Source organism: Pieris brassicae, chromosome 5, assembly GCF_905147105.1.
Source record: "Pieris brassicae chromosome 5, ilPieBrab1.1, whole genome shotgun sequence".
Taxonomy (NCBI): domain Eukaryota; kingdom Metazoa; phylum Arthropoda; class Insecta; order Lepidoptera; family Pieridae; genus Pieris; species Pieris brassicae.
The window spans coordinates 1,210,106-1,234,450 of NC_059669.1; the positions used below are offsets into that span (position 1 = coordinate 1,210,106).

The 24,345-nt window shown below is 34.6% G+C and overlaps 1 protein-coding gene across 2 annotated transcripts in view; it reads right to left on the minus strand.

Moving 5' to 3' along the window:
- The window catches only part of LOC123710489 (TBC1 domain family member 12-like), a 44,806-nt gene that overhangs the window by 14,315 nt on the left and 6,146 nt on the right, over positions 1 to 24,345 (minus strand). For both annotated transcript variants that reach the window (XM_045662455.1, XM_045662456.1), the window contains exon 2: positions 3,693 to 3,929. In XM_045662455.1, coding sequence (XP_045518411.1) covers positions 3,693 to 3,929 — 237 coding nt within the window. The remainder of the gene's footprint in view (positions 1 to 3,692; positions 3,930 to 24,345) is intronic.

Below are 24,345 nucleotides of genomic sequence, written 5' to 3' on the forward strand. Positions count from 1 at the left end.
AAATAAAACACAGTTCGTTTTTGGTTCCAACGTTTTCGTTCTGGAAATTTGGACCTGCAGAACAAGCCCCGTGACACAGCCTGAGACCCAAGTTGATAATGAAGTATTGTGGAAGCGGATTCATCGCAAACCACGTCCGAGTTAGCTGCAGGCTGCGGTCTTAGTGATAAAACTGTTTTAATTCACTTGAAGCAAATTGGGAAGATTAAAAAGCTTGAAAGGTGGGAACCTCACGAATTGTCTGAAGCAAACCGAATCATGACCTGTGATGAAAAATGGATTCTTTACGATAATCGGAAGCGCTCAGCGCAATGGTTGGATCCTGGCCAGCCAGCCAAATCCTGCCCCAAGCGAAAATTAACCCCAAAAAAGTTACTTGTAAGCGTTTGGTGGACTAGTGCCGGTATTGCTCATTGCGGTTTTCTCAAATCTGGCCAGACTATTACGGCTGATGTCTATTATCAGCAATTACAAACCATGATCGAAAAGCTAGCGGCTAAACAACCTAGGCTGGTCAATCGCTGCACGCCACTGCTACTTCATGACAACGCTAGACCACACACTGCACAACAGACGGCTACCAAATTAGAAGAGCTTCAATTGGAATGTCTAAGACATCCTCCGTACTCCCCGGACCTTGCTCCAACAGATTACCATTTTTTTTAATTTTGGACAACTTGCAAGGGAAAAAATTTAACTCTGATGGGGCAGTCCAAATCCCCTTCACAGATTTTATTGATTCCCGTCCGACTGGTGTTTTTAGTAAAGGGATCAATGAACTACTTATGAGATGGCAAAAGTGCATAGAAAACAATGGTTCATACTTTGATTAATTAAATATATTATATTTAAAAATATTCGAATTTTTGTTTGTCCCATACAAAACGCCAATTTCATATGTAAGGACCTAAAATTAAGCATACATATATGAGAGAATTGACTCGATGGATATTTTCACCAACTCTATGGAGACCTTTCACCGAGTCGTTAGAAACCTTGCCGTGTTACTTATTTGCCATTATTTTCTTTATTCCTACATAATTATGTAATGTACGCGGATTCGCGGATGCTTGGACGACCCATATGAGTCGTCCAATACAAACAGTCGTGAGTTGTGCTGCGATATTGCGGGCTACTCGATTGCATGGATCTGGTTAGTGCTGCGTATGTCATACAAATGTTCTTTCATATATTATTTCTATAACATATATATATATAGTATATGATTGACCTCATTTTAACATATATTGTTTGAGATCAAAATTTTTACATTACAGCTAATTTAAACTTAATAATCATATCTGCTAAATAATGTTTATTTCCATGAAAATAAGTTTTCAATTATTTAGGTAAATTTACAAACAGTCGAATTAATTATATCTTTTGTAATAGTTTGTTTAACAAATGATTATATACTTAAATAGAGAAGTGGCATTCTAATCGGCTGTGTATAATTAAATTTGAGCGATTAACAGTTGCTCGTACACATACGTACATCGTGAGAAAAGCCAGTTGTCAGGCACAGGAGACAAAACATCTTACGCCTTAAAATTATTTACGAAACAGGCACGTTACAAAAATGTATGTCCCCTTATGGGACTATTACGGAATTGTTCACTCAATAATTTTCAGACTAACTTGCTTCATTAATTATGAATTACAATAAACGACTTAGGTTATTAACCCCGAGATATTAATCGTGAAGGTGTTTGAAAAGTTGTCGACACCTTTGAACTCAGGTCAACGACCTTCTTTCGATAAATTATAATTTAATAATTAAGAAATAAAAGATGTCCTAAGTTTAAGAAGTTTCAAAGACTTTTACGTAGTCACAAGTTAGTATTTTTTAACTTAACAATACAAAGTTCCTCTTAGAAATATATAATCGACCTCAAAGGACACGTATTGCAAATATGTTAAGGTTTTCATCAAGATTAAGTTCACAGTTCACGTCCATTATAGTTTTTTGAATGAGATACTTCGTCAAAGGCCTCTTCTAAATTATTCAAGTGTTGACGATCTCTAGCTGGCCGAATCCACATTGGAACCTTCCTTTTTTATCCCGTTTTCATCTTTTTTTTTAAATAAAACACGGGGCCAACGGTCAGGCTCACCGTCCATAGACACTCTCTATGCCGGAGGGACAAGAGCGCGTGGCCACCTTTTAAAAATTTGTACGTTCTATTCTTTGAAGGATCCTGTTGTCGAATTGGTTCGTAAAAGACACTCAGTCGTGGAGCGGCGGACGTCGAGGTGATACGGGTGGAATTTCGTATTCTGCCTCGACGTCCGATGATGAAACTCAGTTGCTGGTGTCCGAACAACTCCTCTGAACACTCTCCATGGTAAACGCGGTAGAAGATGCAGTGTGACCCCATATCTCTACGAAACGCCAATGGATCAAGCCGCTTCTTACCTGCCCACAATTCTCTACCACTGTTGCTTCTTTACCCTCATCATACCCGTATATCTCTACTAAACTTTTCGGTATGTATGTGTGTGAATTTTTCAGTTTCATATCGCCACATTTTATTGAATCTTTTCTTTTTACTCCTGTACTTCTCTTCATACTGTTATGACAATTCTGTATTCTTTGTCCGTTCTGACACGAGACAGAAAAACAGGCTAAGTAATTTTTGACATTACTAGTGTTATAAAATATCTCTAAATTTTTTGATACGATCCATGCTTCATACATATCTTTTCATCGCTCTTTGATCTTACTTTATTTTTTTATCATTTCAACTAGCTATTGGATGTCATTAAAAAAAGACTACAATACTCTCATCGCATCTCTAAACTGAGTTGCTGCGTATGTGAAAACTGAATGCAATGATAAGTACTATGAAATCTATGACTATATCTCTGTGACTCTCATCCTTGAGATCGAAGATTCGATCCCCGGCTGTGCACCAATATCTGTGATATTCTTTCTATGTGCGCATTTAACATTCGCTCGAAAGGTGAAGGAAAACATTGTGAGGAAACCGGCTTGCCTTAGACCCAAAAAGTCGACGGTGCGCGTCAGGCACAGAAGGATTTACTTATAATTATAAGTTATAATAATACAAATAGCTTTAATCCGGTTATAAAATTGTTTTCTTTCAAAGTGCCTATCTATGTTAGCCAAAGAACCAATTTCTTAAAACACTTTTTTTTAATAAACCTGACATACTGGATTTTGAGTACAAGCTTTCAGATCACCTAAATACATAGTAATCAGCTGAAGACATCCAGCCTTTTTGTTGCGGACCTGTGTAGTCTCAATATTACTTGTCACGTTGAAAACATGTATCGGGATTACATGTACAATTTTCTAACAATGGCTTAACCATAATAAATCTTCAATTTATTCCGGTTTTGCAGAATGTTGAATCAATATCAATAAATTAATTTTAATATATTTCTTTACAGTATTCATTATTATTGGTGAATAAAATTAAATGGAGTCAACTTCTTATAATGCCATCTCATGGCTAGTTTGATTTTTGATGCCACGCTTCTGAACCATGACTTGGTGCTTTTACCAAACCATTGTCTAAGATTCTTAATCCAAGACTATCGTTTGCAGTCAACAAAACTGTTAAACATTTGTTATGTTATATGTAACATTACTAACAGTAGCCGTATAATAATAATAATAATAATATTGTACACCTAGAAATGTACTAGCTTTTAAACAGTCAACTCACCTGTCATGTTGGATCAAAGCAATAGAACTCGCAACCAGATCTTCAAACTGCTTCTCGCTGGCTGAGCTACCCTGCCTTTTGTGGTGATGGGGTGTGTTGCTCACTGATGAGGCAGGAGACAGGGTCTTCTGAACTTCGGCACTCTTCGAGAGGCTGTTCGATTTGCCAAAAAGTTTCCAAGTGCCGCTGGGCGCTTCTTGATTTTTCGCAGGATTGCTCTTCCAAGGAAATACGCCTCTGAAAGACAGAAAGTCTTGGTTATTTTTCCAGCGTATATAGAGTAAAATATCTAACTGGGCTCCCCGATCTCACCGTATTTTAATATTGCGCAGTAATTTACGACTAATCAAACCCAAACATCGAAGAAAGATATTTCTTTGATGTAATATTATTTTAATGAACTCCGAAAAAACTCGGAAACTACTGGACCGATTGCAAAAGTACAAAATTACGTATGCATACATCAAAAAAATGATATGCCACAAAAAATAAGATTTTTGACAGCTATTACGAAAGTTTTAAAGTTCATTCGGAATAAACATAACAAAAATGTAAATAATTCTTCTTTAATTATTTTTACAGATAGATAACCTAGTGATTGAGCAGTGTTGGCCTAGTGGCTGCCGCGTGCGACTCTCACACTTGAGGTCGTAGGTTCGATCCCCAGCTATGCACCCACGAACTGTCTTTTTATTAGCGCATTTAACATTCGCTCGAATGGTGAAGGAAAACAGTGTGAGAAAACCGACTTGCCTATTAGATTGACAAATGATCATGAAACAGATCCAGAAATCTGAGGCCCAGACCTAAAAATGTTATAGTTTAACAAAATATAGAATATAAATAATTATATTAAAATAGTACTCTCCAGATTTTCAGAAATAATAAAATAATATTAGAATAACAAGTGTGTAAACGTGTATTTCGTTTCGAAATAATTGTACCAATGTAAAAGTAACAGTACTTAATTACAGAAAGCGGCTTTCAATGTGAAAGCTTTGTACATATTTTATAATTGTACTAATTTAGGTATACAGTCAAAAACCACATATAAAACACCGTAAAAACCGATAGTCGTAACAGCCGATGACTTTGTTATTATGTACCTAATACATATATTTCAGGCGGGACCATTGCTTTTGGTCAATATAACCGGTATGTTGTTCCAAACGATGTATTCGTAAATGGTTTTGACTGTACATCTATAGTTTCATTTACATGATAAAAATGTTGTATTCCTAATATAGACAAAAATCTTCAAATTAAAGATACGACTATAACAACGTTAGTTAAGATTTTCTTTGTTAATAATCATTATATTATTAACTAGATAAAACGTTTTAAATAAAAATGTATATAACGTAAAATTGACAGACTCATAAATAATAAGGATTGTAAGGAAAGTTTATGCTCTGGAAATGTGGTGTTGCGAATGCTAAGGATTTCCTGGACAGCTAATGAAACAAACGCAATACTGAGACAGGTTTTTTGGTAAAAATCGTCTATCGACATCAACGACTTCGTTACCAATGGAACCTTTGTTGAAGTGGACATGTAACACGCAGAGATCCAGAAAATCCAGACTTAAAATATGGAGGGAGCAGCGGAGGGCACCAGACCTTGAAGCCGATCCTCTACTCATTAGACCGATCCAGCACCACATGGAAAGTTGAGTCGGTTTTTAAAAGCAATGTGCTATTATAGAGACAGTGTTTAGACCATACATTTTGATAACAATTATAATGAACTGTTCATATTGTTATGACATTGACATGCCTATTTTAATATGGCTGACTGTCCGGTTTTTTTTATAATCAATAAATCTGAATGTACCACTTTCTTTGAACGAGTTATTATTATTATTAAGACAGAGGAGAGTGGAAAAAATTGTGCAGCGCCACTAACAGGACATTCATAAATGAAAAGCGCGACCGAAGAAAAATATGACAAAGCGAAAGAGTTTGTATTTGGTTACTTAGTCGCAAACATGACGCGGCATATTTAGTACATATATATCGAAAGAAATAAGAATATAACTTTGACATGGGATCCTCCAAGAAATCCTCCTTAAGCCGGCAACGCACTTGCGAACCTTCTGGCATTGCGAGAGCCTCTTCCCCGTTCGACACTGTTATTTACAAAAAAACTTTACAAAGGCAGCTGTTTATCGTTATCGTAAGGGCTGACTAAACAACTGTTAGGTGATATTACTCAATCAATATACTATAAACCGTGTTTTAATAAAGCACGTGTACATCCGGCAACCGGTTAGATAAAACACGACTCAACTGATAGTAATTAAAATGTTTACGTCTATAGAGTGCAGCTGTACCGCTATTAACTTTGGAAATATCATATAATCGAATGGTTCATATGTATTATTGTCTTTAGAAAATGATTACTGTTCAATTATTATGAATGGGAATGATTTAGATGCTACATTAACCCTAAGACACAATGTGCTCAGCGCCGTCTTATCATAATTATTTCTGAAGTACGTAATCGGAGGCATCCGTCTTTGTTAAACATACTAATTTTCCTACGAATATCCCTGCATGTCTTGCGCAATTTTGTTTATTTATACAAATACATACAGTACATATCCTTACTAAGCGAAATAAAAAATAATAATAATAAACATAATATCTCTATTGCGCTGCTCACTCTACGAACATATACAGATGACGATAGTGTCGGAGACAGGAGTCAGTAAGCGCAATCCATCAACCAATCTACCATCTGTCATTGTTAACGGGGATCTGTGCAAGAGTGGTTCTGGTCGTACATATAAAAATATTCAACGAAATCAACACAGCTTTTATCAACATCAACCCGGAGTAAGAAATAGCTTCCGAGCTTATTCGAAGCCTCATCACATTTCCAACATAAAAAACAGTATTATATACAACACACAATTTACGACGTTGTAGTGAGGTCGTTACTCGTACCAAGCGCTGGCCGGCACCGCTGCGCGCGCGCATTACTTTTTGTTACGTAGATTAGCTTTTGAATTAATGCTTATGCAAGGTTTATGTGAAGTTTGCTCCCTTTGTGTATTGTTCTTGTTAGGAATTTAACGTCAGAATTGTAATGAATACTGTTGACCAACGTCAGTTACCTATATCAAATTACTGATTAAATTAGTTGAATTCTTTATATTTTTAAAAGTGGATCCTAATGATCCCTGTCCTGTACACACATCTTACCTACAAAAAATCTAATAAATCACTCGACTCAACTTGAACAAACAAAAAAAACATCAAAATCGGACCAGCCGTTTAGGAGGTTTATTACGAACACATGCACAGAAGATATATATATTACCAGCTGTTTATTTGCTGTATAGATAAATAACCTGGATACTGACTGCGGCGCAATCTGCCGGGCTGATTTTGCCGCTACCAAAACGCATACAAAAAAGTTCATTCAAATTGATCCAAAGTTTAGGGAAGGTTTAACGATAACATAAATAATACGTAATTAATATTAAAAACGACAATTGCAATTTCCAATAAAACCTGTCTCTAGCTGGGATATATTAGATTTCGTTTCAGAAATCAAAAATTGTCACTTAGTTGTCATATATTTAGCCCACAGAAATGTGTTTATGTCAGAACTGATGTCATTTCTTTAAAAAATTGTATTAAGTTTATACACAAATATATGTAGGTGATACGAACTCGACGGATTAAGTATGATGTAAATTACATGAAAAATCTCTGCTCTCAAATGGCCAAAAGATTAAATTAGAAAGTTTGCCTTTGAATTCCTCTAGGGAACGGGAGGAGATAAAACTGTCTTTTATGAAAGAAAATAGCTCGTAACGTCTCAAAGCCAACTTAAATGGGTGAGGCTGTAAAATTGTACGATTTGAAATTAACCTACATTTTGGTATATATAGCTTAACTAGAAATTTAATGCGATTTTAATCTACAGTGTTTTGTGGAGTAATCGTTTCATGACCGATATCCAAGATCGAAATTGACCACAATCATATTTTCACTTATGGAGATATACATATTTTTTTTTTCATCATTAATAGTAATATTATGTAAGGAAGCTTATATACAAGCGAATAGACAATGAAAGCTAGAAAAAATTGGAAAAAACCTATGCCTACAAGAAAAACATTGAATAAATAACAAATTTAAACTGTATATTAACATCTGTCGTATGTTCGATTCCCGGCTGTGCACCAGTGAAGGAAAACGTCGTAAGCAAACCGGCTTGCCTCAAAAAGTCGCCGACATGTATCAGGCATAGTAGGCTGATGATCTACTTGCCTATTAGATTGATAAATGATCATGAAGCAGATGCAGAAATCTGAGACCCAGACCTAAAAAGGTTGTAGCGCCATTGATTTTTTTGTTAATATAAACTGTTTTTATTATTATTGTAAACTAGCGGAGCCGACACACGTTGTCCTGTCTTAACTATGAATATTGATTTCGAATTGGTATAACTAAACATGCCTTATGATATACAACATTCTTTGTAGGCGACATATAACTGGCAATGTGAAAAACATGGATTTTCAAGATTAATGCCACAAACAATTAGCGACTGTAATTATTTTATCAATACAATAACTCCGATCGAAGCATTTGTTTTAAACGATATTCATTTTTCTTACATCCTCTTTGATGATATTTGCAGCACAAATTCTGTCAATGTTAAGTCCAATGCCATAAGGTTACATGAAAAAAGTTTGAATTGTAAAAGCGCTATGCACTGAAAAAAGAAATTTCATGATTACGTAATATGGTGGTTAAGTATTTTTAAATTTTCTAATTTTCCGCGCAAATTTCTTATTTTTTTCTTTCATAAGTACCTTCTGCTGACAATAACAAACCATCAAACCGTTCACGCGTGCCGTGACCAAGGGAAATAGGGATTAATTATATATATATATATATATATATATATATATATATATATATATATATATATTAATATTCAGAAAAATTGATATTTTTTATCAACGTCATTTTGAGACAAACAAAGTCAATAGTTCTCAATTACGTACACCTTTTTTCATTTAATCTTAAACGAATTTCATTTCAATAGATACACAGTAATCCACTACAAAAGCCGAAATATTGATTTGTTCATATATTTATACAGGGCCAAATTATAACTAAAATCCAGAAGACCTCTTGCCATCCATTAATCTTGATAAGCACATTTTTATGTTATACCCCATATACTGTGACATAAAAATATGCGCTCCACAAATAAGTCGCTCTCCGGCGAAGAATGAATCGAGAAAACAATTAAGCTGCGACATTAAGCGGTGAATGGGAGCTTGTTGACGCTGGACTGTGTGGGTCGAATACATATCAAAAAGGTTATGTTTCCGGCAGTGGTGATAATAGTCCGGAACCACAGTCTTTTAATCTCTCCCGTTATTAATTATGCTAAAACCAAATTTAATTAAAGCTAAATCCCTACGAAGTTCTAGTGAGTGAAATCCTCATCAAGAACCTCGTTGGGTTTGTAAGGAAATAAGCTGTACTTTCTTTTATAAAAGGTTCTTCTTTTGTACGATGCCGATCTACTCTGAAAAACTTTTCATGAGACGAACATATGACGCGGCTGGTTTAGAGAATTTATCTTACTAATGAGGAATCAGTGAAAGTGTCCGAGAGCCTGCATCTGATACAAACACACCCAGGCGTGGCAACTTTTTATTTTAAAAGTGGTGAAAATGTGCTTAGGCATGCCCGCGCCATGGATTCGTACCACCGAATCAAGTCCAACTTGACGCGGTGACTGCGGGGATGTATCTACACTCAACGACCTCTGCTATTCAGAGGGGGCAGCGAGACTGTACTCTTCAACCCGACATACGCCCTTAAAATGGGTTCTCCGGGTTCGCCAAGGGACTCTCCCCAAAGGCTTATATCCGACATAGAACTTCCGGGCGACTCGAGACCGAGACCCCAGCCTTGAACCACCAGCCTATCTACGGTCAACCTCTCCCAGAGCCTTGGCGACTTACATTAACCGTAATCAGTGAGACTTATTTTTAAATGTGCCTCCCGTGTGTTAGATAAGACATCAGTATGTCCTAGACAACACCTTCAAGGTTAAAATTACGCTTAGAGTTCAGTTTCTGGGTCGAAGCCAAACCACACACGAGGTTTACGAATACAACTGGCATATTATCAAAACATTAAGTCTATTATTAACACAACCCAAAGTGGTACAAGCTATAATTTTAGTTATAGAGCTCAGAGAAACATCTCCAAATTAATTTTAGGATAATGAGAATGATAAATCAAAATATTATCATTTATTTATTAAAGTTTACCACATCATACATAGTATAATAAATCTACTGCATATTTTACGCTATCTAAGATGTATAGACAATTGAAGTAAACATATATGTTACAAACATAAAAAAACACAACTAAATCATACACAAGATAAAATAAGTACACAATAAAATTAGCAGAAATTTTTGGTTAAGTAGAAAAAAAAGAAAATAAAAAAATCATCAACAAAACATTCCCATTATCATTCAACCTCAGAATTTTCCTTAACATGTAAAAACAGAGCAATTAAGCCAATTCTCAACTCAAGTCTGAAAATAACATGACGTGAATGTATTTAAAATAATTACAAAATTAATTACAAAAAACGAGACTATTTGAATTATAACAAGAATTTGCATGACGTTTGATCGCATGATCGAAACGAAATCCTTCGTTTTCTTATTCAAAATTAGTTTGAAATTAACTACAGGTCATGCAGCACAATAACTGTTTGATTTGACTTATAACCTGGAAATTATGTCCTCTAAATAAAGTAGTAGCACAAATATTTTCATTTCAAATAGAATACGAAAAGAATAACAAAATAAAAAACTTAAACTTCAGTTCAAGACCACTCTATAATTAACTGTAACATTAATGAAGACCTCTAAACAATAAAAATAAATTTCTCACGCATCTACTATAAAATCCCATTATCATCACACTCCGCAATTACATGATCATTATCACTAACCGGAAAATGGACACCCACAATGACTGACTACGATACAGTAATTAAAGATACATCCTTTATAAAAGGTCAGTCGAGCAAGTGGAAATACTCAATGAAGCGAGAACATTTTGCTTAAAGATCATTCAGAAAGACATAAAGAAATATTGAGGCTATTAAAATATCTCCTATTTAACATATATATGTGTAAAGCTAAATCATAGTTCCTGAGAAACGAAGCACGGAGGGCTGACAATATTAAAGAAGCTGGTAGAGAAGAGGCAACATGCTGACAATGACATGTTTTATTATAATTAATTATTATACCTCTAGACGTCATCTTCTGGAAACGTTATAACTGTGTAACCTATCGTTGTAGGCTAATGATATTTATTTAATATATAAATCACACGAATATACTAGAACATAGTGTTTATGGCTGTGAAAAGCAATTTGAAATCATAATGAAATTCATTCATACGTAAAACAAATCTATCAAATTGCATTGTTTTGTAAGAATTTTTGTCTTTATCCATAACAGGGTAAATACAATTTATCAGAAGGAGACGAAAGAGTTTCTTAGTTTAAAGCGGGCACTTACTGAGTTTTTATGAACTAGAAGAATGATATTGATTAAATATATATAATCAATTTTAATACATTTCAAAATAGTGTGGAAAATAACATGTACTGACGTATTATAACTATAACAATGAGATCAGCTGTTCACACATACAAAGGCTGCGTACTTAAAAATAATTTATATTACTAATAATATAAAATAAATCAGTAGCCCTACAACCATATGAGTTCTGGACCTCCGATATCTGAATCTGTTTCATGATTATTTGTGAATCTAATAGGCAAATAGGTCTAAGGCAATAGGCTCAAGGTTTCCTCGCGATGTTTTCCTACACCGTTCGAGCGAATGTTAAAGGCGCACATAGAAAGAAAGCGCCTATAAAGGCTTTATAATTATTAAACATTTATATCTCGGTGCACAATTGTCATAAGCACTATAAGTGTCAACAACATTCTTTACTATGAACCTTCTAAGATAGTAAACATACCGATGACGTCAGATCGTTGACCTCGAACGACGTGCATAGTTTGAGGTCACTATCTTGGCTAATAATATTGTCTCTCTATTACTTTATGGTCTCATACTGTATTCTTGAAAAGTAGTGTGTTCTGTGGGATAGCTTCTGTAGAGGAATTGAATCATATAGCAGAGAAACGCAGAAGTATAGAAGTTAGAATTACTAATAGCCTGTCTGCGTAGTTTACAAGTAGTAACGAACAGCGCCTTTAAGTGCTCGTATTAGTCAAAATTCAGGATTTCAACCGCGAGTGAGTGACTAGTAAAACCAACGTATGCCTGAAATACGGGTGACATAAGACTGTAAGGCGGTACTAGTAAATTAATCAGTTTTTCTATAATAAAGTGAATTCACAGTAGCGATATTGTGTATATTATGTTTTTAATATTCTTTTTTTATTGACATTATCGTATTGGGATAGACTGTATTTCTGTAAATAAATAAATATTGAATAAAATTGCTAGTAACAGCTTTGGGTCATAGTAATGTGGTGTAATTCAATAATTTTACCTCCTACACTTGATGGAATAAAAATGAAATTAGACAAAATTTAGAGGTGACATTGTGTTTTTTGTATCGAGGATGTATGTAATTATATTGTAATGTATTTTTAACTAAGATTCAACCATTGAAATTATAGTGAAGGAACCAAACGTATTTATTGTTTTTAATTCAAACATCATATACTTAGATAAAATCAAATCTACGATGAATACTTTAGCGTGGTTTATGACTGACAATAAAATATAGATTTCTGTACTATTTTATTAATTATTAATATCTACTAGTTAATAAAAAAATCAAATTAAAATTTAATTTATTATCGTAATCTTTTATTTCTGTTTTTATTTGTGTTGTGTTTTGTTAGTAGTGCAAACAGATTAATTATACGTATATTTCAATGTAAATTAGACAAATAAATAAATATTCCTATTTAAGTTTTAACATGTTAAATGTAACTAAACTGATATAACCCTCGCCAAATTGACAACAATGCCAGCACATTCCTTGCCCATAACAATACACTTTGTATTCACGGCCTGGCTTTCGTAATCCTCATTCCGTATTATGATCCACATATGTGACAAAACCTTATCGTACACAATATGTTTTACAAAAGCAATTCATTATTGGCATCTAATTTGCTGTACATTTTGATTTGTATTCATTTCTGCTTTCAATGTGTCCTATATAAATGGTAAAGCCGGGAGTGGCTTGAACATTAATAGAAACTTGGCTGAAAATCAGTGTTTGTTTTTTTTTATTGGACCCCTACATGTCCTAGCCTATCAGCAGTGGAGTGTCAAATCTTCTTTTTCCTAAAAACGTACTTTATTTCCTTAAAAGGCGTTTACCGCCGGGCAACAATTACTCCTGAAATATCATATTTGTTTGTTTATCTTTAGTGTTGCAATTTACAAGTGTTTCTAATTTGAGGATTATGTATTTTACGCCTGCTACTAATGGTGTTAATTCAATATGTTCCTTTCAATTGGATTTATGAATATTTAAGTGTTGTACAGTGTTAAATTGTACGCAAGAAGTCTTTCTGCTATTTGCTTAAACTACTTGCATGATAAATGTAAGTAAATACAACTACAACAAGAAAGCATGTCATTAGTCATTGCATTCCTTTGTTAGTAATTAAAAGGCTGATATGGAATCGTAACTCATAGAAGCATTTCCGTTATATTAAGTATAGTCATAGACAATCCGCTGACAGCAGCAGATAATATTATAAATACATTAAAATTAATGGGATATTTAAAAACCCGACTTACAGCGATATTTATAGATAGATAGTGGATAGATAGACCCAAGATATTCACAATTGATCCATGTGCCTCGTACGAACAACACAAACTATCTGCGTTATCATTAGAATAGAATGTACGAACATTTAGACATTTTCCACCTTACCAAACAGGTTTTATCCATTAATATAATTTAGGCTTTGTACATTGTCTAAGTGTTTTCATTTATATACATACATGTAGCTGTAGGGTGACTTATAAATACCATTATTTTAAGCCTACTTTGCTTTTAAATGAGGTGAAAATCCACTGAGGCAGGCCAGCGCCATGGATGTCGAGCTTGACGCGGGGACTGGGGTGTGTGGTCTACACTAAAAGCTCTTTAGAGGGGTAGCAAGACCCTACCCACTAAAAACACATCAGCCCTTCACACGCCCGTCACTGTCGGGGTTCACCAAGGCATTCTACCCAAGGAGCCAAATACCCAGTAAACCATCTCGATCATACTACTTCTGCAAAGAGGCGCGACTTAATTACCTAATAGAATGCCAAATAATTATGTGTATTGCGTGATCGATGAACTACGATACGTGTTTACCTCATTAACATACAAATTATTATATGTTATGAACAAGTTCTGAACGTAATAAAGAAAACCAGACAATATAAATAAAGGATTTTCATTACAATTAAACCTTCCATAGATTCGTCTTTTATTCGTTCTTACGTATATAGAACTGCACAAAGTAAGGCCATAAAATCGGACTGAATTGTTGAAATTTGTATAGAAGACAGCAAATTCTAAGTTTAAGGTTTAGGATATATGTTTTCTTGTTTTGCGACTATGAATATTTTATTACCATGTTCATAGTTTCTGTTATGTACTAATAAGTTTTCTAATGTATTAAGTTACTGTAAGAATAGAATACAAGGAAATAAATATTTTGTATAAAATTCTTCAAATAATTATCGAATACATTTATTAAATTTTCTATGTAATAACAGGCAAACGGGCAGGATGCTCGCAAGTGCGTTGCCGGCCTTTCAAGAATTTTGAAAACATTTGAAGCTAGTCCAATTATTATTCAAGAACTCAATAACACATCAAACCAGGAGATACTCGTAGTATTATATATAGAAGCAAAATATTTTAATTGAGTATTGAAAGGTTAAGTTCGTGATGAGATAAAAGTGGATAACCATGACGGACGGTATAACAGAGAACGTACCAATAACATATTTATTATATTTGTTTAACCCTAAATAGACATACCTACCATCTTTATATATATATATATAATTGTACTGTACGCTGTATGTCACTGAACTGCTCATAAACGGCTGGATCGATTTGAATGAACTCTTTTGTATGCGTTTGGATGGTTTAAATTCAAATCAACCCGGCAGATGGCGCTGCAGTTGGTATCTTAGTTATTTATCTATACAGCAAATAAACAGATGGTATATGTTAGTATCTGTTTACCTATATGTATAAAGGTAAAGGTAAGGTAAAGCATAGGTAGTTTACTTGTCTCTAATCATACCAAGTTAATAGGGTAAATTGTTTTCAAATGTTACAAACAAAGCATAAGTATAGAATTACTGTAATCAATAATTTTCGAGAATTTAAACCTTGCAAATTCGCGACATAATACCTGTTCATATGTCGACAATTTGAAAGCTGATTTTAGCAAATATCAGTTTACATTCACACATCAATAGCCGTAATGCTCTACTAATCCTTTATATACCTATATTGTTATTTTAATACACAATATGGCCGCCTAAATATAACAAATGCACAGTGGAGCAGTGATATAGACTACGAATGAAAATGACTAGACACGAAGCCGGTCTATATTAATATTATTAGATGGTGCGAAATTTCTTCTTTTTAAGTCGCGTTCATTATTAGTAAAAGTTACCGTTTCTTGCATATTTTCCTCCATTCCCCCCTATTTTCGTCAAGCCTCAGCACTAATAATGCGTAATACTAAGGCCTGTTACGAACTTGGTCGTTCCAGCGAGTAGGATCGGCCTCGGGGTATCGTGCCTTCCAGAGTGGAAGGTCACCACAAGCTTCTCTCAGTCATCAAGACCTCGCGCAAAATCTTCTGGTAACACACTAAAGAAAGACGGTTCCGTCACTTGCAGTTGAGAATTGACAAATTCGTCCTTTTCACTGTACAGGAAATCCTGAGCCACCGTCTCGAACACTTATTTTCATTGGACATATATCCTCCTTCTTTTGGATACTCGCACAGTCCAAGTTTCAGCGCCATATCTAATAAAATATGGTGAATAATAAAACTTTTTTGGCCTACATTTCACGAACTATCGAGAGAAACTCGCTGATTCAGAAGATTAAAAAATCAATTTTGTTTTACCAAGTAATCGTAAGTATATTCTGGTATGAAAAGGTCTAGTAATTACTAAAATGCACGGTTTTAAATGTCAAATCCACTATCGAAAGAGCTACTAGAACATAATACATATGAATTTATCATTGCATAATTCACCAATGTTTCGGGTTTTATCTCACTATGACACTAATTATGAGGATATTTTCCACCTCACCAAACAGGATATGAGGTAACATTTGAAGAGGCGGGAAGACTTTAACTTTATTTAGCAGTAACAATCTAGTTTTTTTCTTAGAAATATTATGTATTAATTGTCGTTTGTTTAATGTTAAATTTAAGTTTTATTTTTGTCTATTAATGTACTTACCAACTTATGTTTTCTGTTTCATATTATATTGTTTGACGATGTAATCTGTTTTCACTTTGTATATTGTCTAAGTGTTTAATAATATGTATGTTAGCTATAAAATTACTACTGTTACTAATAAATAATTAAACATTACTGCCTAATTATGACTTTTCCCATTAGTCAGTTATTTTACAACAATTTAATAAAATTGCGTTTATATCTCTAAATTTGTCAATTTCACCATCTGACACGAGTGGCAGGATCTCGACAATTTTAGCGCAATTCTTGACATTCACTTGTGCAACGCTTGCCTAACCTCCTGCCCCGGTACCATGCGGCGACATCGCGGCCCCGTGAGAAACTTTGAACATCTTGTTCTATGTTTACTACAGGTTGTACGGAAGAATTATTTAAAACACGTAATATTGTTTATGGTATAAACAAACATTACCTATGAATTTTTACAATGCCATTATAAAACAAATGTTGTTTTCTTTTGTTTTCCAGGCAATTTGAATTAAGAATTGTTACTTTAGTAAACCAAGGCGAGCTAATCTCTGGCTAATATGAACTTTTGTAAAGATTTTTAAAAACAGTTCGCTACCTAGGTTTATTATTAGCAGAGAATACCTCAGTGGCCTATAATTCATTTCTCTAAGAAACGTTACAAGACATAGTATAATATCAATAGTAAATTAAATACACTTAGACAGTGTTTGTACCCAAAATAGATCTATCCCGTCCGGCCTCTTTACTAAATTGAAAGCAAACAATCTATTAAAAGTTTGCAACGCCTTTGTTGTATAGAAAATTGGGTTAAATCAGAGATTTAATAACCATAATATTCAACTAAACACTAGTTTTATTACATCCACTTTTATGCTTATAAAAATGATCACACAGTAGTACTGATCGCTATCGTCTATTTAATAATAAAAAAATATGAATATTCTAAACCGGTTAAGTAATTCTTAAGTTTCCTACAAACTCACACATACATATATATAACAAATGTTACAATTATATCACAAAAGGGTTATGAAAGAGAAGAATGTGTATCCTTGAATGTGTGACGGGTTTTCTACTTAATTTTATAAAAATAAATTCTTACCTAGCAAAATGTATGTTTATTGTACAAACATAAACTATAACATTTATACAATTTGTTAAAAAGCTTTTATATCACAGAAAAACGATGTATAAGACCTAATTTTGATCAACAGAATTAGTAGTACACTTTACGCACTTCGATTCTTATATCTTTATATATGATGGTGGCAAACTAGCTACCGCCGCCTGTGAAGATCCATGTTAGTGAGAACTTTCCGAATGACACGGAGAAGCACACCTTGGGGTGAGTGTGTCACCTGAACACGGCAGCGTCATGACTGGGTATCGGTCATAGATGCGGACCTAACTTTACCTGTCAGCATGTAATGCTGCAGAATGAGGCTGCCGAGCGATTTAGGGAGAGATCTGGGATGGACCGTAGACTGGCCGGTAGTTCAAGGCTGGTCTCTCGGTCCCGAGTGGGCCGGAACCGATCTTAATTGAGCTCTTTGTCGGATAAGCCTGGGTTCCTTGGGTAGAATGCCTTGGCGAACCCCGTGGGCCCATCTTATGAGGGTGTTAAGGGCTGAGGTGTTTTAGTGGGAAGGATCTCCCTAGTCGGCCTTTGAATAGGGGAGGGAGAGGGGAGGGAGTATAGACCCAGCCCCACAGCCCCCGCGCTATATAAAATAGTGGGTACTTTGTAATCCACATATAAATGTTGAACTTATATAAATGGTTTCTCTTTAACTGTCTATATGTATTGTGACATCACAATGCGACATTCGTTACATACCAAATATAGCAGAGAAAACTCTAAAAGCTGAATATTAATTTATAATCTAATAATATAAGCTTCTTAGATTCTTTGTTTGTAAGCATATTTGGACTCGTGGTGATTTATACAAGTTTTTTTATTTGTTATAAATTATACAGAGCAAGCGTTAATTTAGCCAATGTTTGACGACCAATTGACTTTTAGTGATTAGGGCAACTCTCAACCAGAGCCTGTCGCCAAGCCTACCAGACCTGCGTGCTGCTTATCTTCTCGGCCACAGATCTTTCTGCGTAGTTGTTAGACTATTTGAATCCTATGTAAAAAGAAAAACAAAGGAAAAGACTACCTTAGATCATGTTTTTATTTATATTTACCTACTAGAACTACTTACTAAATGTACAAGCGTAAACACCTATAACTCACAATAATGATACCTACGTTAACAATTAGAGCTACGGCTGTTGAGAGCATTTAATAATTGAATTCAAAAACGTAAGATTTCAACGGTATCGCCATTAGAAATAACTCATGAAGACTGCGGAATGCTGAATTATAGTTGCTGAGCAACATGTTCTACAACTCAATTAAAGATGGGAGGCATGTAGCTCATTATACAGTTGGAAGATGATCCAAAATGGTAACCGTATGGACTGACTGAAGGATAACGAAACAAGGGCAAACCCTAAGAGCGATGGGCCGACAAGATTGAAACGCAAAAATTGGATGGCGACGGCAAAAAACAAAAAAAAATGGGTTGTAAAAGTTGAAGAGTCCTCCCGGAATGGGGTTGCATCCTAAATAAAATAGTATAGTTCATATTTGTTTAATCTATGTCAATAATATGCTTATAATTGATTGGTTATTTATAAATGAAGTTTGAAGTTCTTTGACCCAAGGTTAAAAACGAAAACTGGAAAACTTTATAAACCTAAAAAATGCCAAGTAAATATAACACTTATATTTTATATAACGTTAAGTGACACCGCCGTTTACATTGCAAGAAGGCTCGCTGGTGCGTTTCCTGCCTTTCCAAAATTGGCCTTTTTCTACACAATAGTATATGTTAAATATACAATCGATAATAACCTAATTATCATTTTTATTGAGATAATGTTGATGGGCAATCGTTACAAATCAATGGCTATAAAAAATTTCGCTCAACGGCTTCAGAAAAGTAAATGACAAAACATCTACATATTACGTAACGGTGTTAATGTCCCGTTTCTAACACAAAAAACAACTGTAATGGCACAGCATTGCAAATTAGCTGTGACGTCATAAATGTTTATCAGATACTATAATTCATTATTTATAGGCCAACAACGAACTCTCCACCGCCTGTTTACACCTGTTCTATGAAACTTTTTTTTTTAAAATAAGCTGAGCTTTTTTAGAGACTAATTATTTGTTACAAACTAAATAAATTAATTTACTTCAGGATTTCATACCAGTCTATTGTACATCAAATTTTATTAAAGATTATTAAAAGAGAAGTTTTTGTTTTAGTTTTCGGTAAAAGCCACTTTCCGAACCACTTGTCACTAGAAAGGGACGATTCAACTTCATTAAACAGACTATTAAATTACGTGTATGTATAAATAAATTCCGCTCATGAGTCGGCGTATGGTAAAAGTAAATATAATACAGGTAATATCAATTTTCTTCACCATCGAAGCCAGACATCCTGTGGAAAGGCAATAGAGCCTGATTCCTTTGTATTTTCCACATCATCGCTTATAAACAATACCAATACTTGTGAACTTTTGCGTACGGCAAGTCTGTCAACCAAAGCGTGTATTTGTGAGCAAATCCAACGCAAATTACAGCATTGAATTTCTGATACTCGATGAATAATCTTTACAAATGTTTTATTTACTTATTTATAAGTAAGTAACATTAAACAATAAACAAATGACAACTTAATATTAAAAAAATACTAAAATATTACATAAAAATAATAACATAATAACCCTTCAAGCCCTTAAACATAGGAAACGAACAAATCAGTTGCTATTTAAATGAATCGAAAGCCGTTCCTGATAAGTTATATATCATTGTATCTTATCGATTTAAGTCACTCTCTGGATCTGTATTAGGTCTGGATACTCGCAGTACAACTTGCCAAAGGTCATTCACGGAGACCAGACCATGAAAATATCGAAGTGAAATGAATCTTATACAGTTGTGTTTAGGAAGTCGCATGTCTCAAGCAATAACACTAAATTTTCAAATGATAAACTACATATTACGAAACAATCCGTGAACATAATGGCCTACCCATCATAACTTTCACCTTGTTTTTGTATCAAATTGTACTGCGAACCGTGGCAAAAACCGTCACAGAAGCACATTTTATGGTAAAAAAAATATAAACGTTTTGATTCATTCACGAAATGAGAGTACTAATAATTACAAGTACTAATATTACTCTAATAAGACATATTTTTGTGTGATGCTTTCACTGACGGCACCTAACGTTAAGGAATTGTCAACTGACACAGACGGGACTACTTTGGCTTCATAAAATGACGTTAAGTTACGCTAACTATGACTCCCGTATGTATAAAGATTTTTAATGTCATAATTCGCTGTCTCGACTCTGCATCTTACACTAAGCAGTCATGCCACCGTAGCAAAAAAGGGTCTGTGGTCTCTTCCTCTTTGGAAAAACTAAAATTGCAAAAAGATAATTTCTGGAACTACCCACTCAGACAGAATATTTAATGTCAAACAGATAAGGTACAAGCCTGTACTATAAAAGATTGAAAACGATACGCTTAAGCCACTTACTACTACTACTTAAGCCACACAGGCAAACACTGCTGCTGGATTGTCTTAGATAGCCACTGAGTAGCAGTGTTAAGCTAAAACTCTGTTGATAATGAATTAGAAAAAAAAAACATTTTGGTTTGATTTGAACGCAATCAAGAATTACAGATTCAATATTTAACAATTGTATTGGACGGTCCATTTGAAGGCTTCTACAATCAAGCACCTCAACTGGAACATAATCTCTGGGCACAGCTACTGGTAAAATTAACGATATAAATTATATAATCAACCAACCAAAATTCCAAAGCAATCCTAAACAAACACTTATTATCATAACATTAATGAATCAGCTGTTACTCAGTTATGTTGAACGACAAATATACCTAATTAGTAAATAAACGTACTTGCGATAATGATTCATCAGTTCAAGACTTACATGGACACTGAGTCATGGCTAGTAAAATCTTATGGTATTATTCAGAAACGATACGCCATAGATGACAAGTACTTTGTCGCCTTTATTTTAGGTAGCTACTTACGGTGATGCCATGGCGACGTCGCTGGCTAAGGGTCCAGAACGGAAAAAAAGGAAGATGGTTTCAGAAAGGTTTGATGCTTTGGTCCCGGCTGCGCTTCCAAATTGTGTCAAGTGTATTAACTGCCATACATTTCAATACAAATTGTTTGGGTACGTAGCCAGCGACGACGCCATGGCATCCCGGTGAGATAGCGGCCTTAAAGTTAGTCTTTCTACTTATAGTATATTCTATCAAATACGAAACCATAATACATTTTTATTAAAAAGTCGGTTTCGATTGCATAAAATACTGTCAAACACCTGCAAGAATGGCATTGTTTATGTATGTGCGGCTTTTATACGCTTCTGTGAGGGTATTTACATATTTTTTTTAAATACCCTCCGTATTTAAAACTTTATAGTCTAACTACATTGGTGACTGAATAATACAAATACAGCTCAGAAAAAAGTGTATATAACACAACGTTTGAATACAAATGACGGCAATACGATGTACGACATCGCAATGACCTCCGAATATTTCCTTCTGACATGTATCGATTGAACCGACCACGCCCACGGTAGATTACATATAATGTTTTTCATGAATAACGACATTCTTTATCAAATTAAGGAAGCCTAGTAATGGATTAAGGTCTTAACCTCTATACCCATGGCCTGGATATTATAAACCAGTTATAACACGGCTACCCACCGATTTATAATGAAAATAAAGCAATTAATACTTGACAAGTTGTCTTTAATACAAAATAATTGTGATAGAAAATTCCGTTATAACCTAGTACGTGTTTGAATACACGTGTCAGTATTTAAGTAAACATTACCTTAAATACGAAACTTATATATAACTATATAATTTTCATAATCTCAGTGAAGAATGTTACTTATTACTACAAAAATGATAATAGGTGGGTTGGAGTGGAAAAGTATTACCAACGAAAAGGCCGACATTGTGTCCATGGGCGGCGATATCACTTACTTAAGGTAAACCTCCTGTCTGTTTGCTCCTTGTTCTATAAAAAGTGCAAGAACAAAATGACATCATATATCTTAAATTTTTATCTAAAACATTTTTAAAAGATTACTTTAGTAAGTAACCTAGCGGTAGTATCACTACGTTTTAGTTACTATTGTTAAATATTCATTTCAATGTTTAAATTAAGAACGCTTATCAACACTCAAATTACCGGCACTTGCTAATTATCGTTGTAAAAAAAACATCGCATAACATAAAAAAATGTATACTGGGTTAATTACCTTCCTGTCAAAGTTTATCTAGTATTAAAGCCTTTCATATTTCCTGATGTGTACATTTTATTTTGAATATTTTTTACGTGACAAAATACGAAATTCCACCTGTTATACGGGTTGTTGGAGAACGACGGACATCCATCACCTCATTAGCGTTTTTTAATGGATTTTTTGCCACGCACCACTTGTGTAACCAGCTGCCCACCGCATTTTTGAACCAATTCGTTTTAGGGTTCATCAAGAAAAGAACATACCAATTCTTAAAATGCCTGCAACGCACTTGCGAGCTAGACAAGTGAGCCACCTGCCCGTCTGTTACAAAAAAAAAGCGCGGCTTGGTTGTACACTGGTCAAGTCATCGTAAATCCTTTTTAATAATAATAAAACCTCGACAAATACGTTATTTACCTTTGCCATAGTAAGCGTTAAATGGACACAAATAGAAAAATCTATTGAGAATATTTTAGTTAGAAACACTGGACTTCATGGTTGAACATGCATACATTTAAATTTTTATGTAATGATAATACTTTCACTAATAAAATTTACATTTGGGCTTAAACTATTGCAGGTGGTCGTAATAAGGCCAGTTGCATTGACAGAAAAATTAGTACGGCACTAATTAAATTAGTCCCGCACGAACAGTACTAATTAGACAGGCAAGTTTTCATCAGCCAACACATCTTTACATTATTCGATAGTAAAAAACGAGAAATGATGGCGCGTTTTCTCCTACTGATCTAGTCCAATCACAGACGAAGCGACCCGTTCTGTTGGGATGCTAAAACAAAAGACGAAAGACGTTTCGTTTGTTTGTGATTGGTCAACAGTTTATCTAGTAATAATATTACGTCCGTTTGATGTTTTCGTCATTTAGCTTCTCACTCTCTGTCCTATGCGTTCAATGCCGCTAATATATATATATATGAGAAATATCAGCAAATCTATAGTACGCAAGCCAGCACCGCTGACGTGTCACCGACAAGGCTAAATACATAACCGGAAACCCACATGACATTTTACTTTTCGTATTTTATTTGATGTCTTTGATATTTTTTGTCTTTTTTCCGTAGTCCGTGGACATCTACGGAATATAAGGCCTTCGTCAACGTTTAAACAAGCATATTAAAAATATATCAGTGGCCCTACAACCTACTTAGGTCTCGGCCTCAAGTAACCGATCAGCATCCCGTGCGTGTCACTCGCCGTCGACTTCTTGGGTCTAAGGCAAGTTGCCTAACGATATATTCCTTCACCGTTCAAGTTCATTGCTACAAAGCCGGGGATCGTACCTACGACCTCAGGGATGAGAGTCGCCCACCAAAGGCAATCACTGCTGATTCATTTAATAACACAGTTAATGTGAAAAAGTACAAGGTTACTTTAAAAATATACAAAACATACACGTGGAGTTAATAAAAGATTTTTTTGGTTCAAAATATTAAACATCACCTGTTTTGATGGAAATGTGTTTTTGCTATGCAAATTAACTTACTGATTACTGACACAGCTACAAGCTGGAACCAGCACAGGATATATGACGCAGTAGTGTTTAATTTGAGAGTTAATTGAATCTCTAGACAGTTAATTAAAAATCGATATTCAATCAAGTCGCTAAAGTTCCGTCAGACAAGTGAGTGATGGAAACGTTTAACGAGTTTCCTAAACGTTCCTAGGCAACGAGACTAACCTAATCTAACCATTTCCA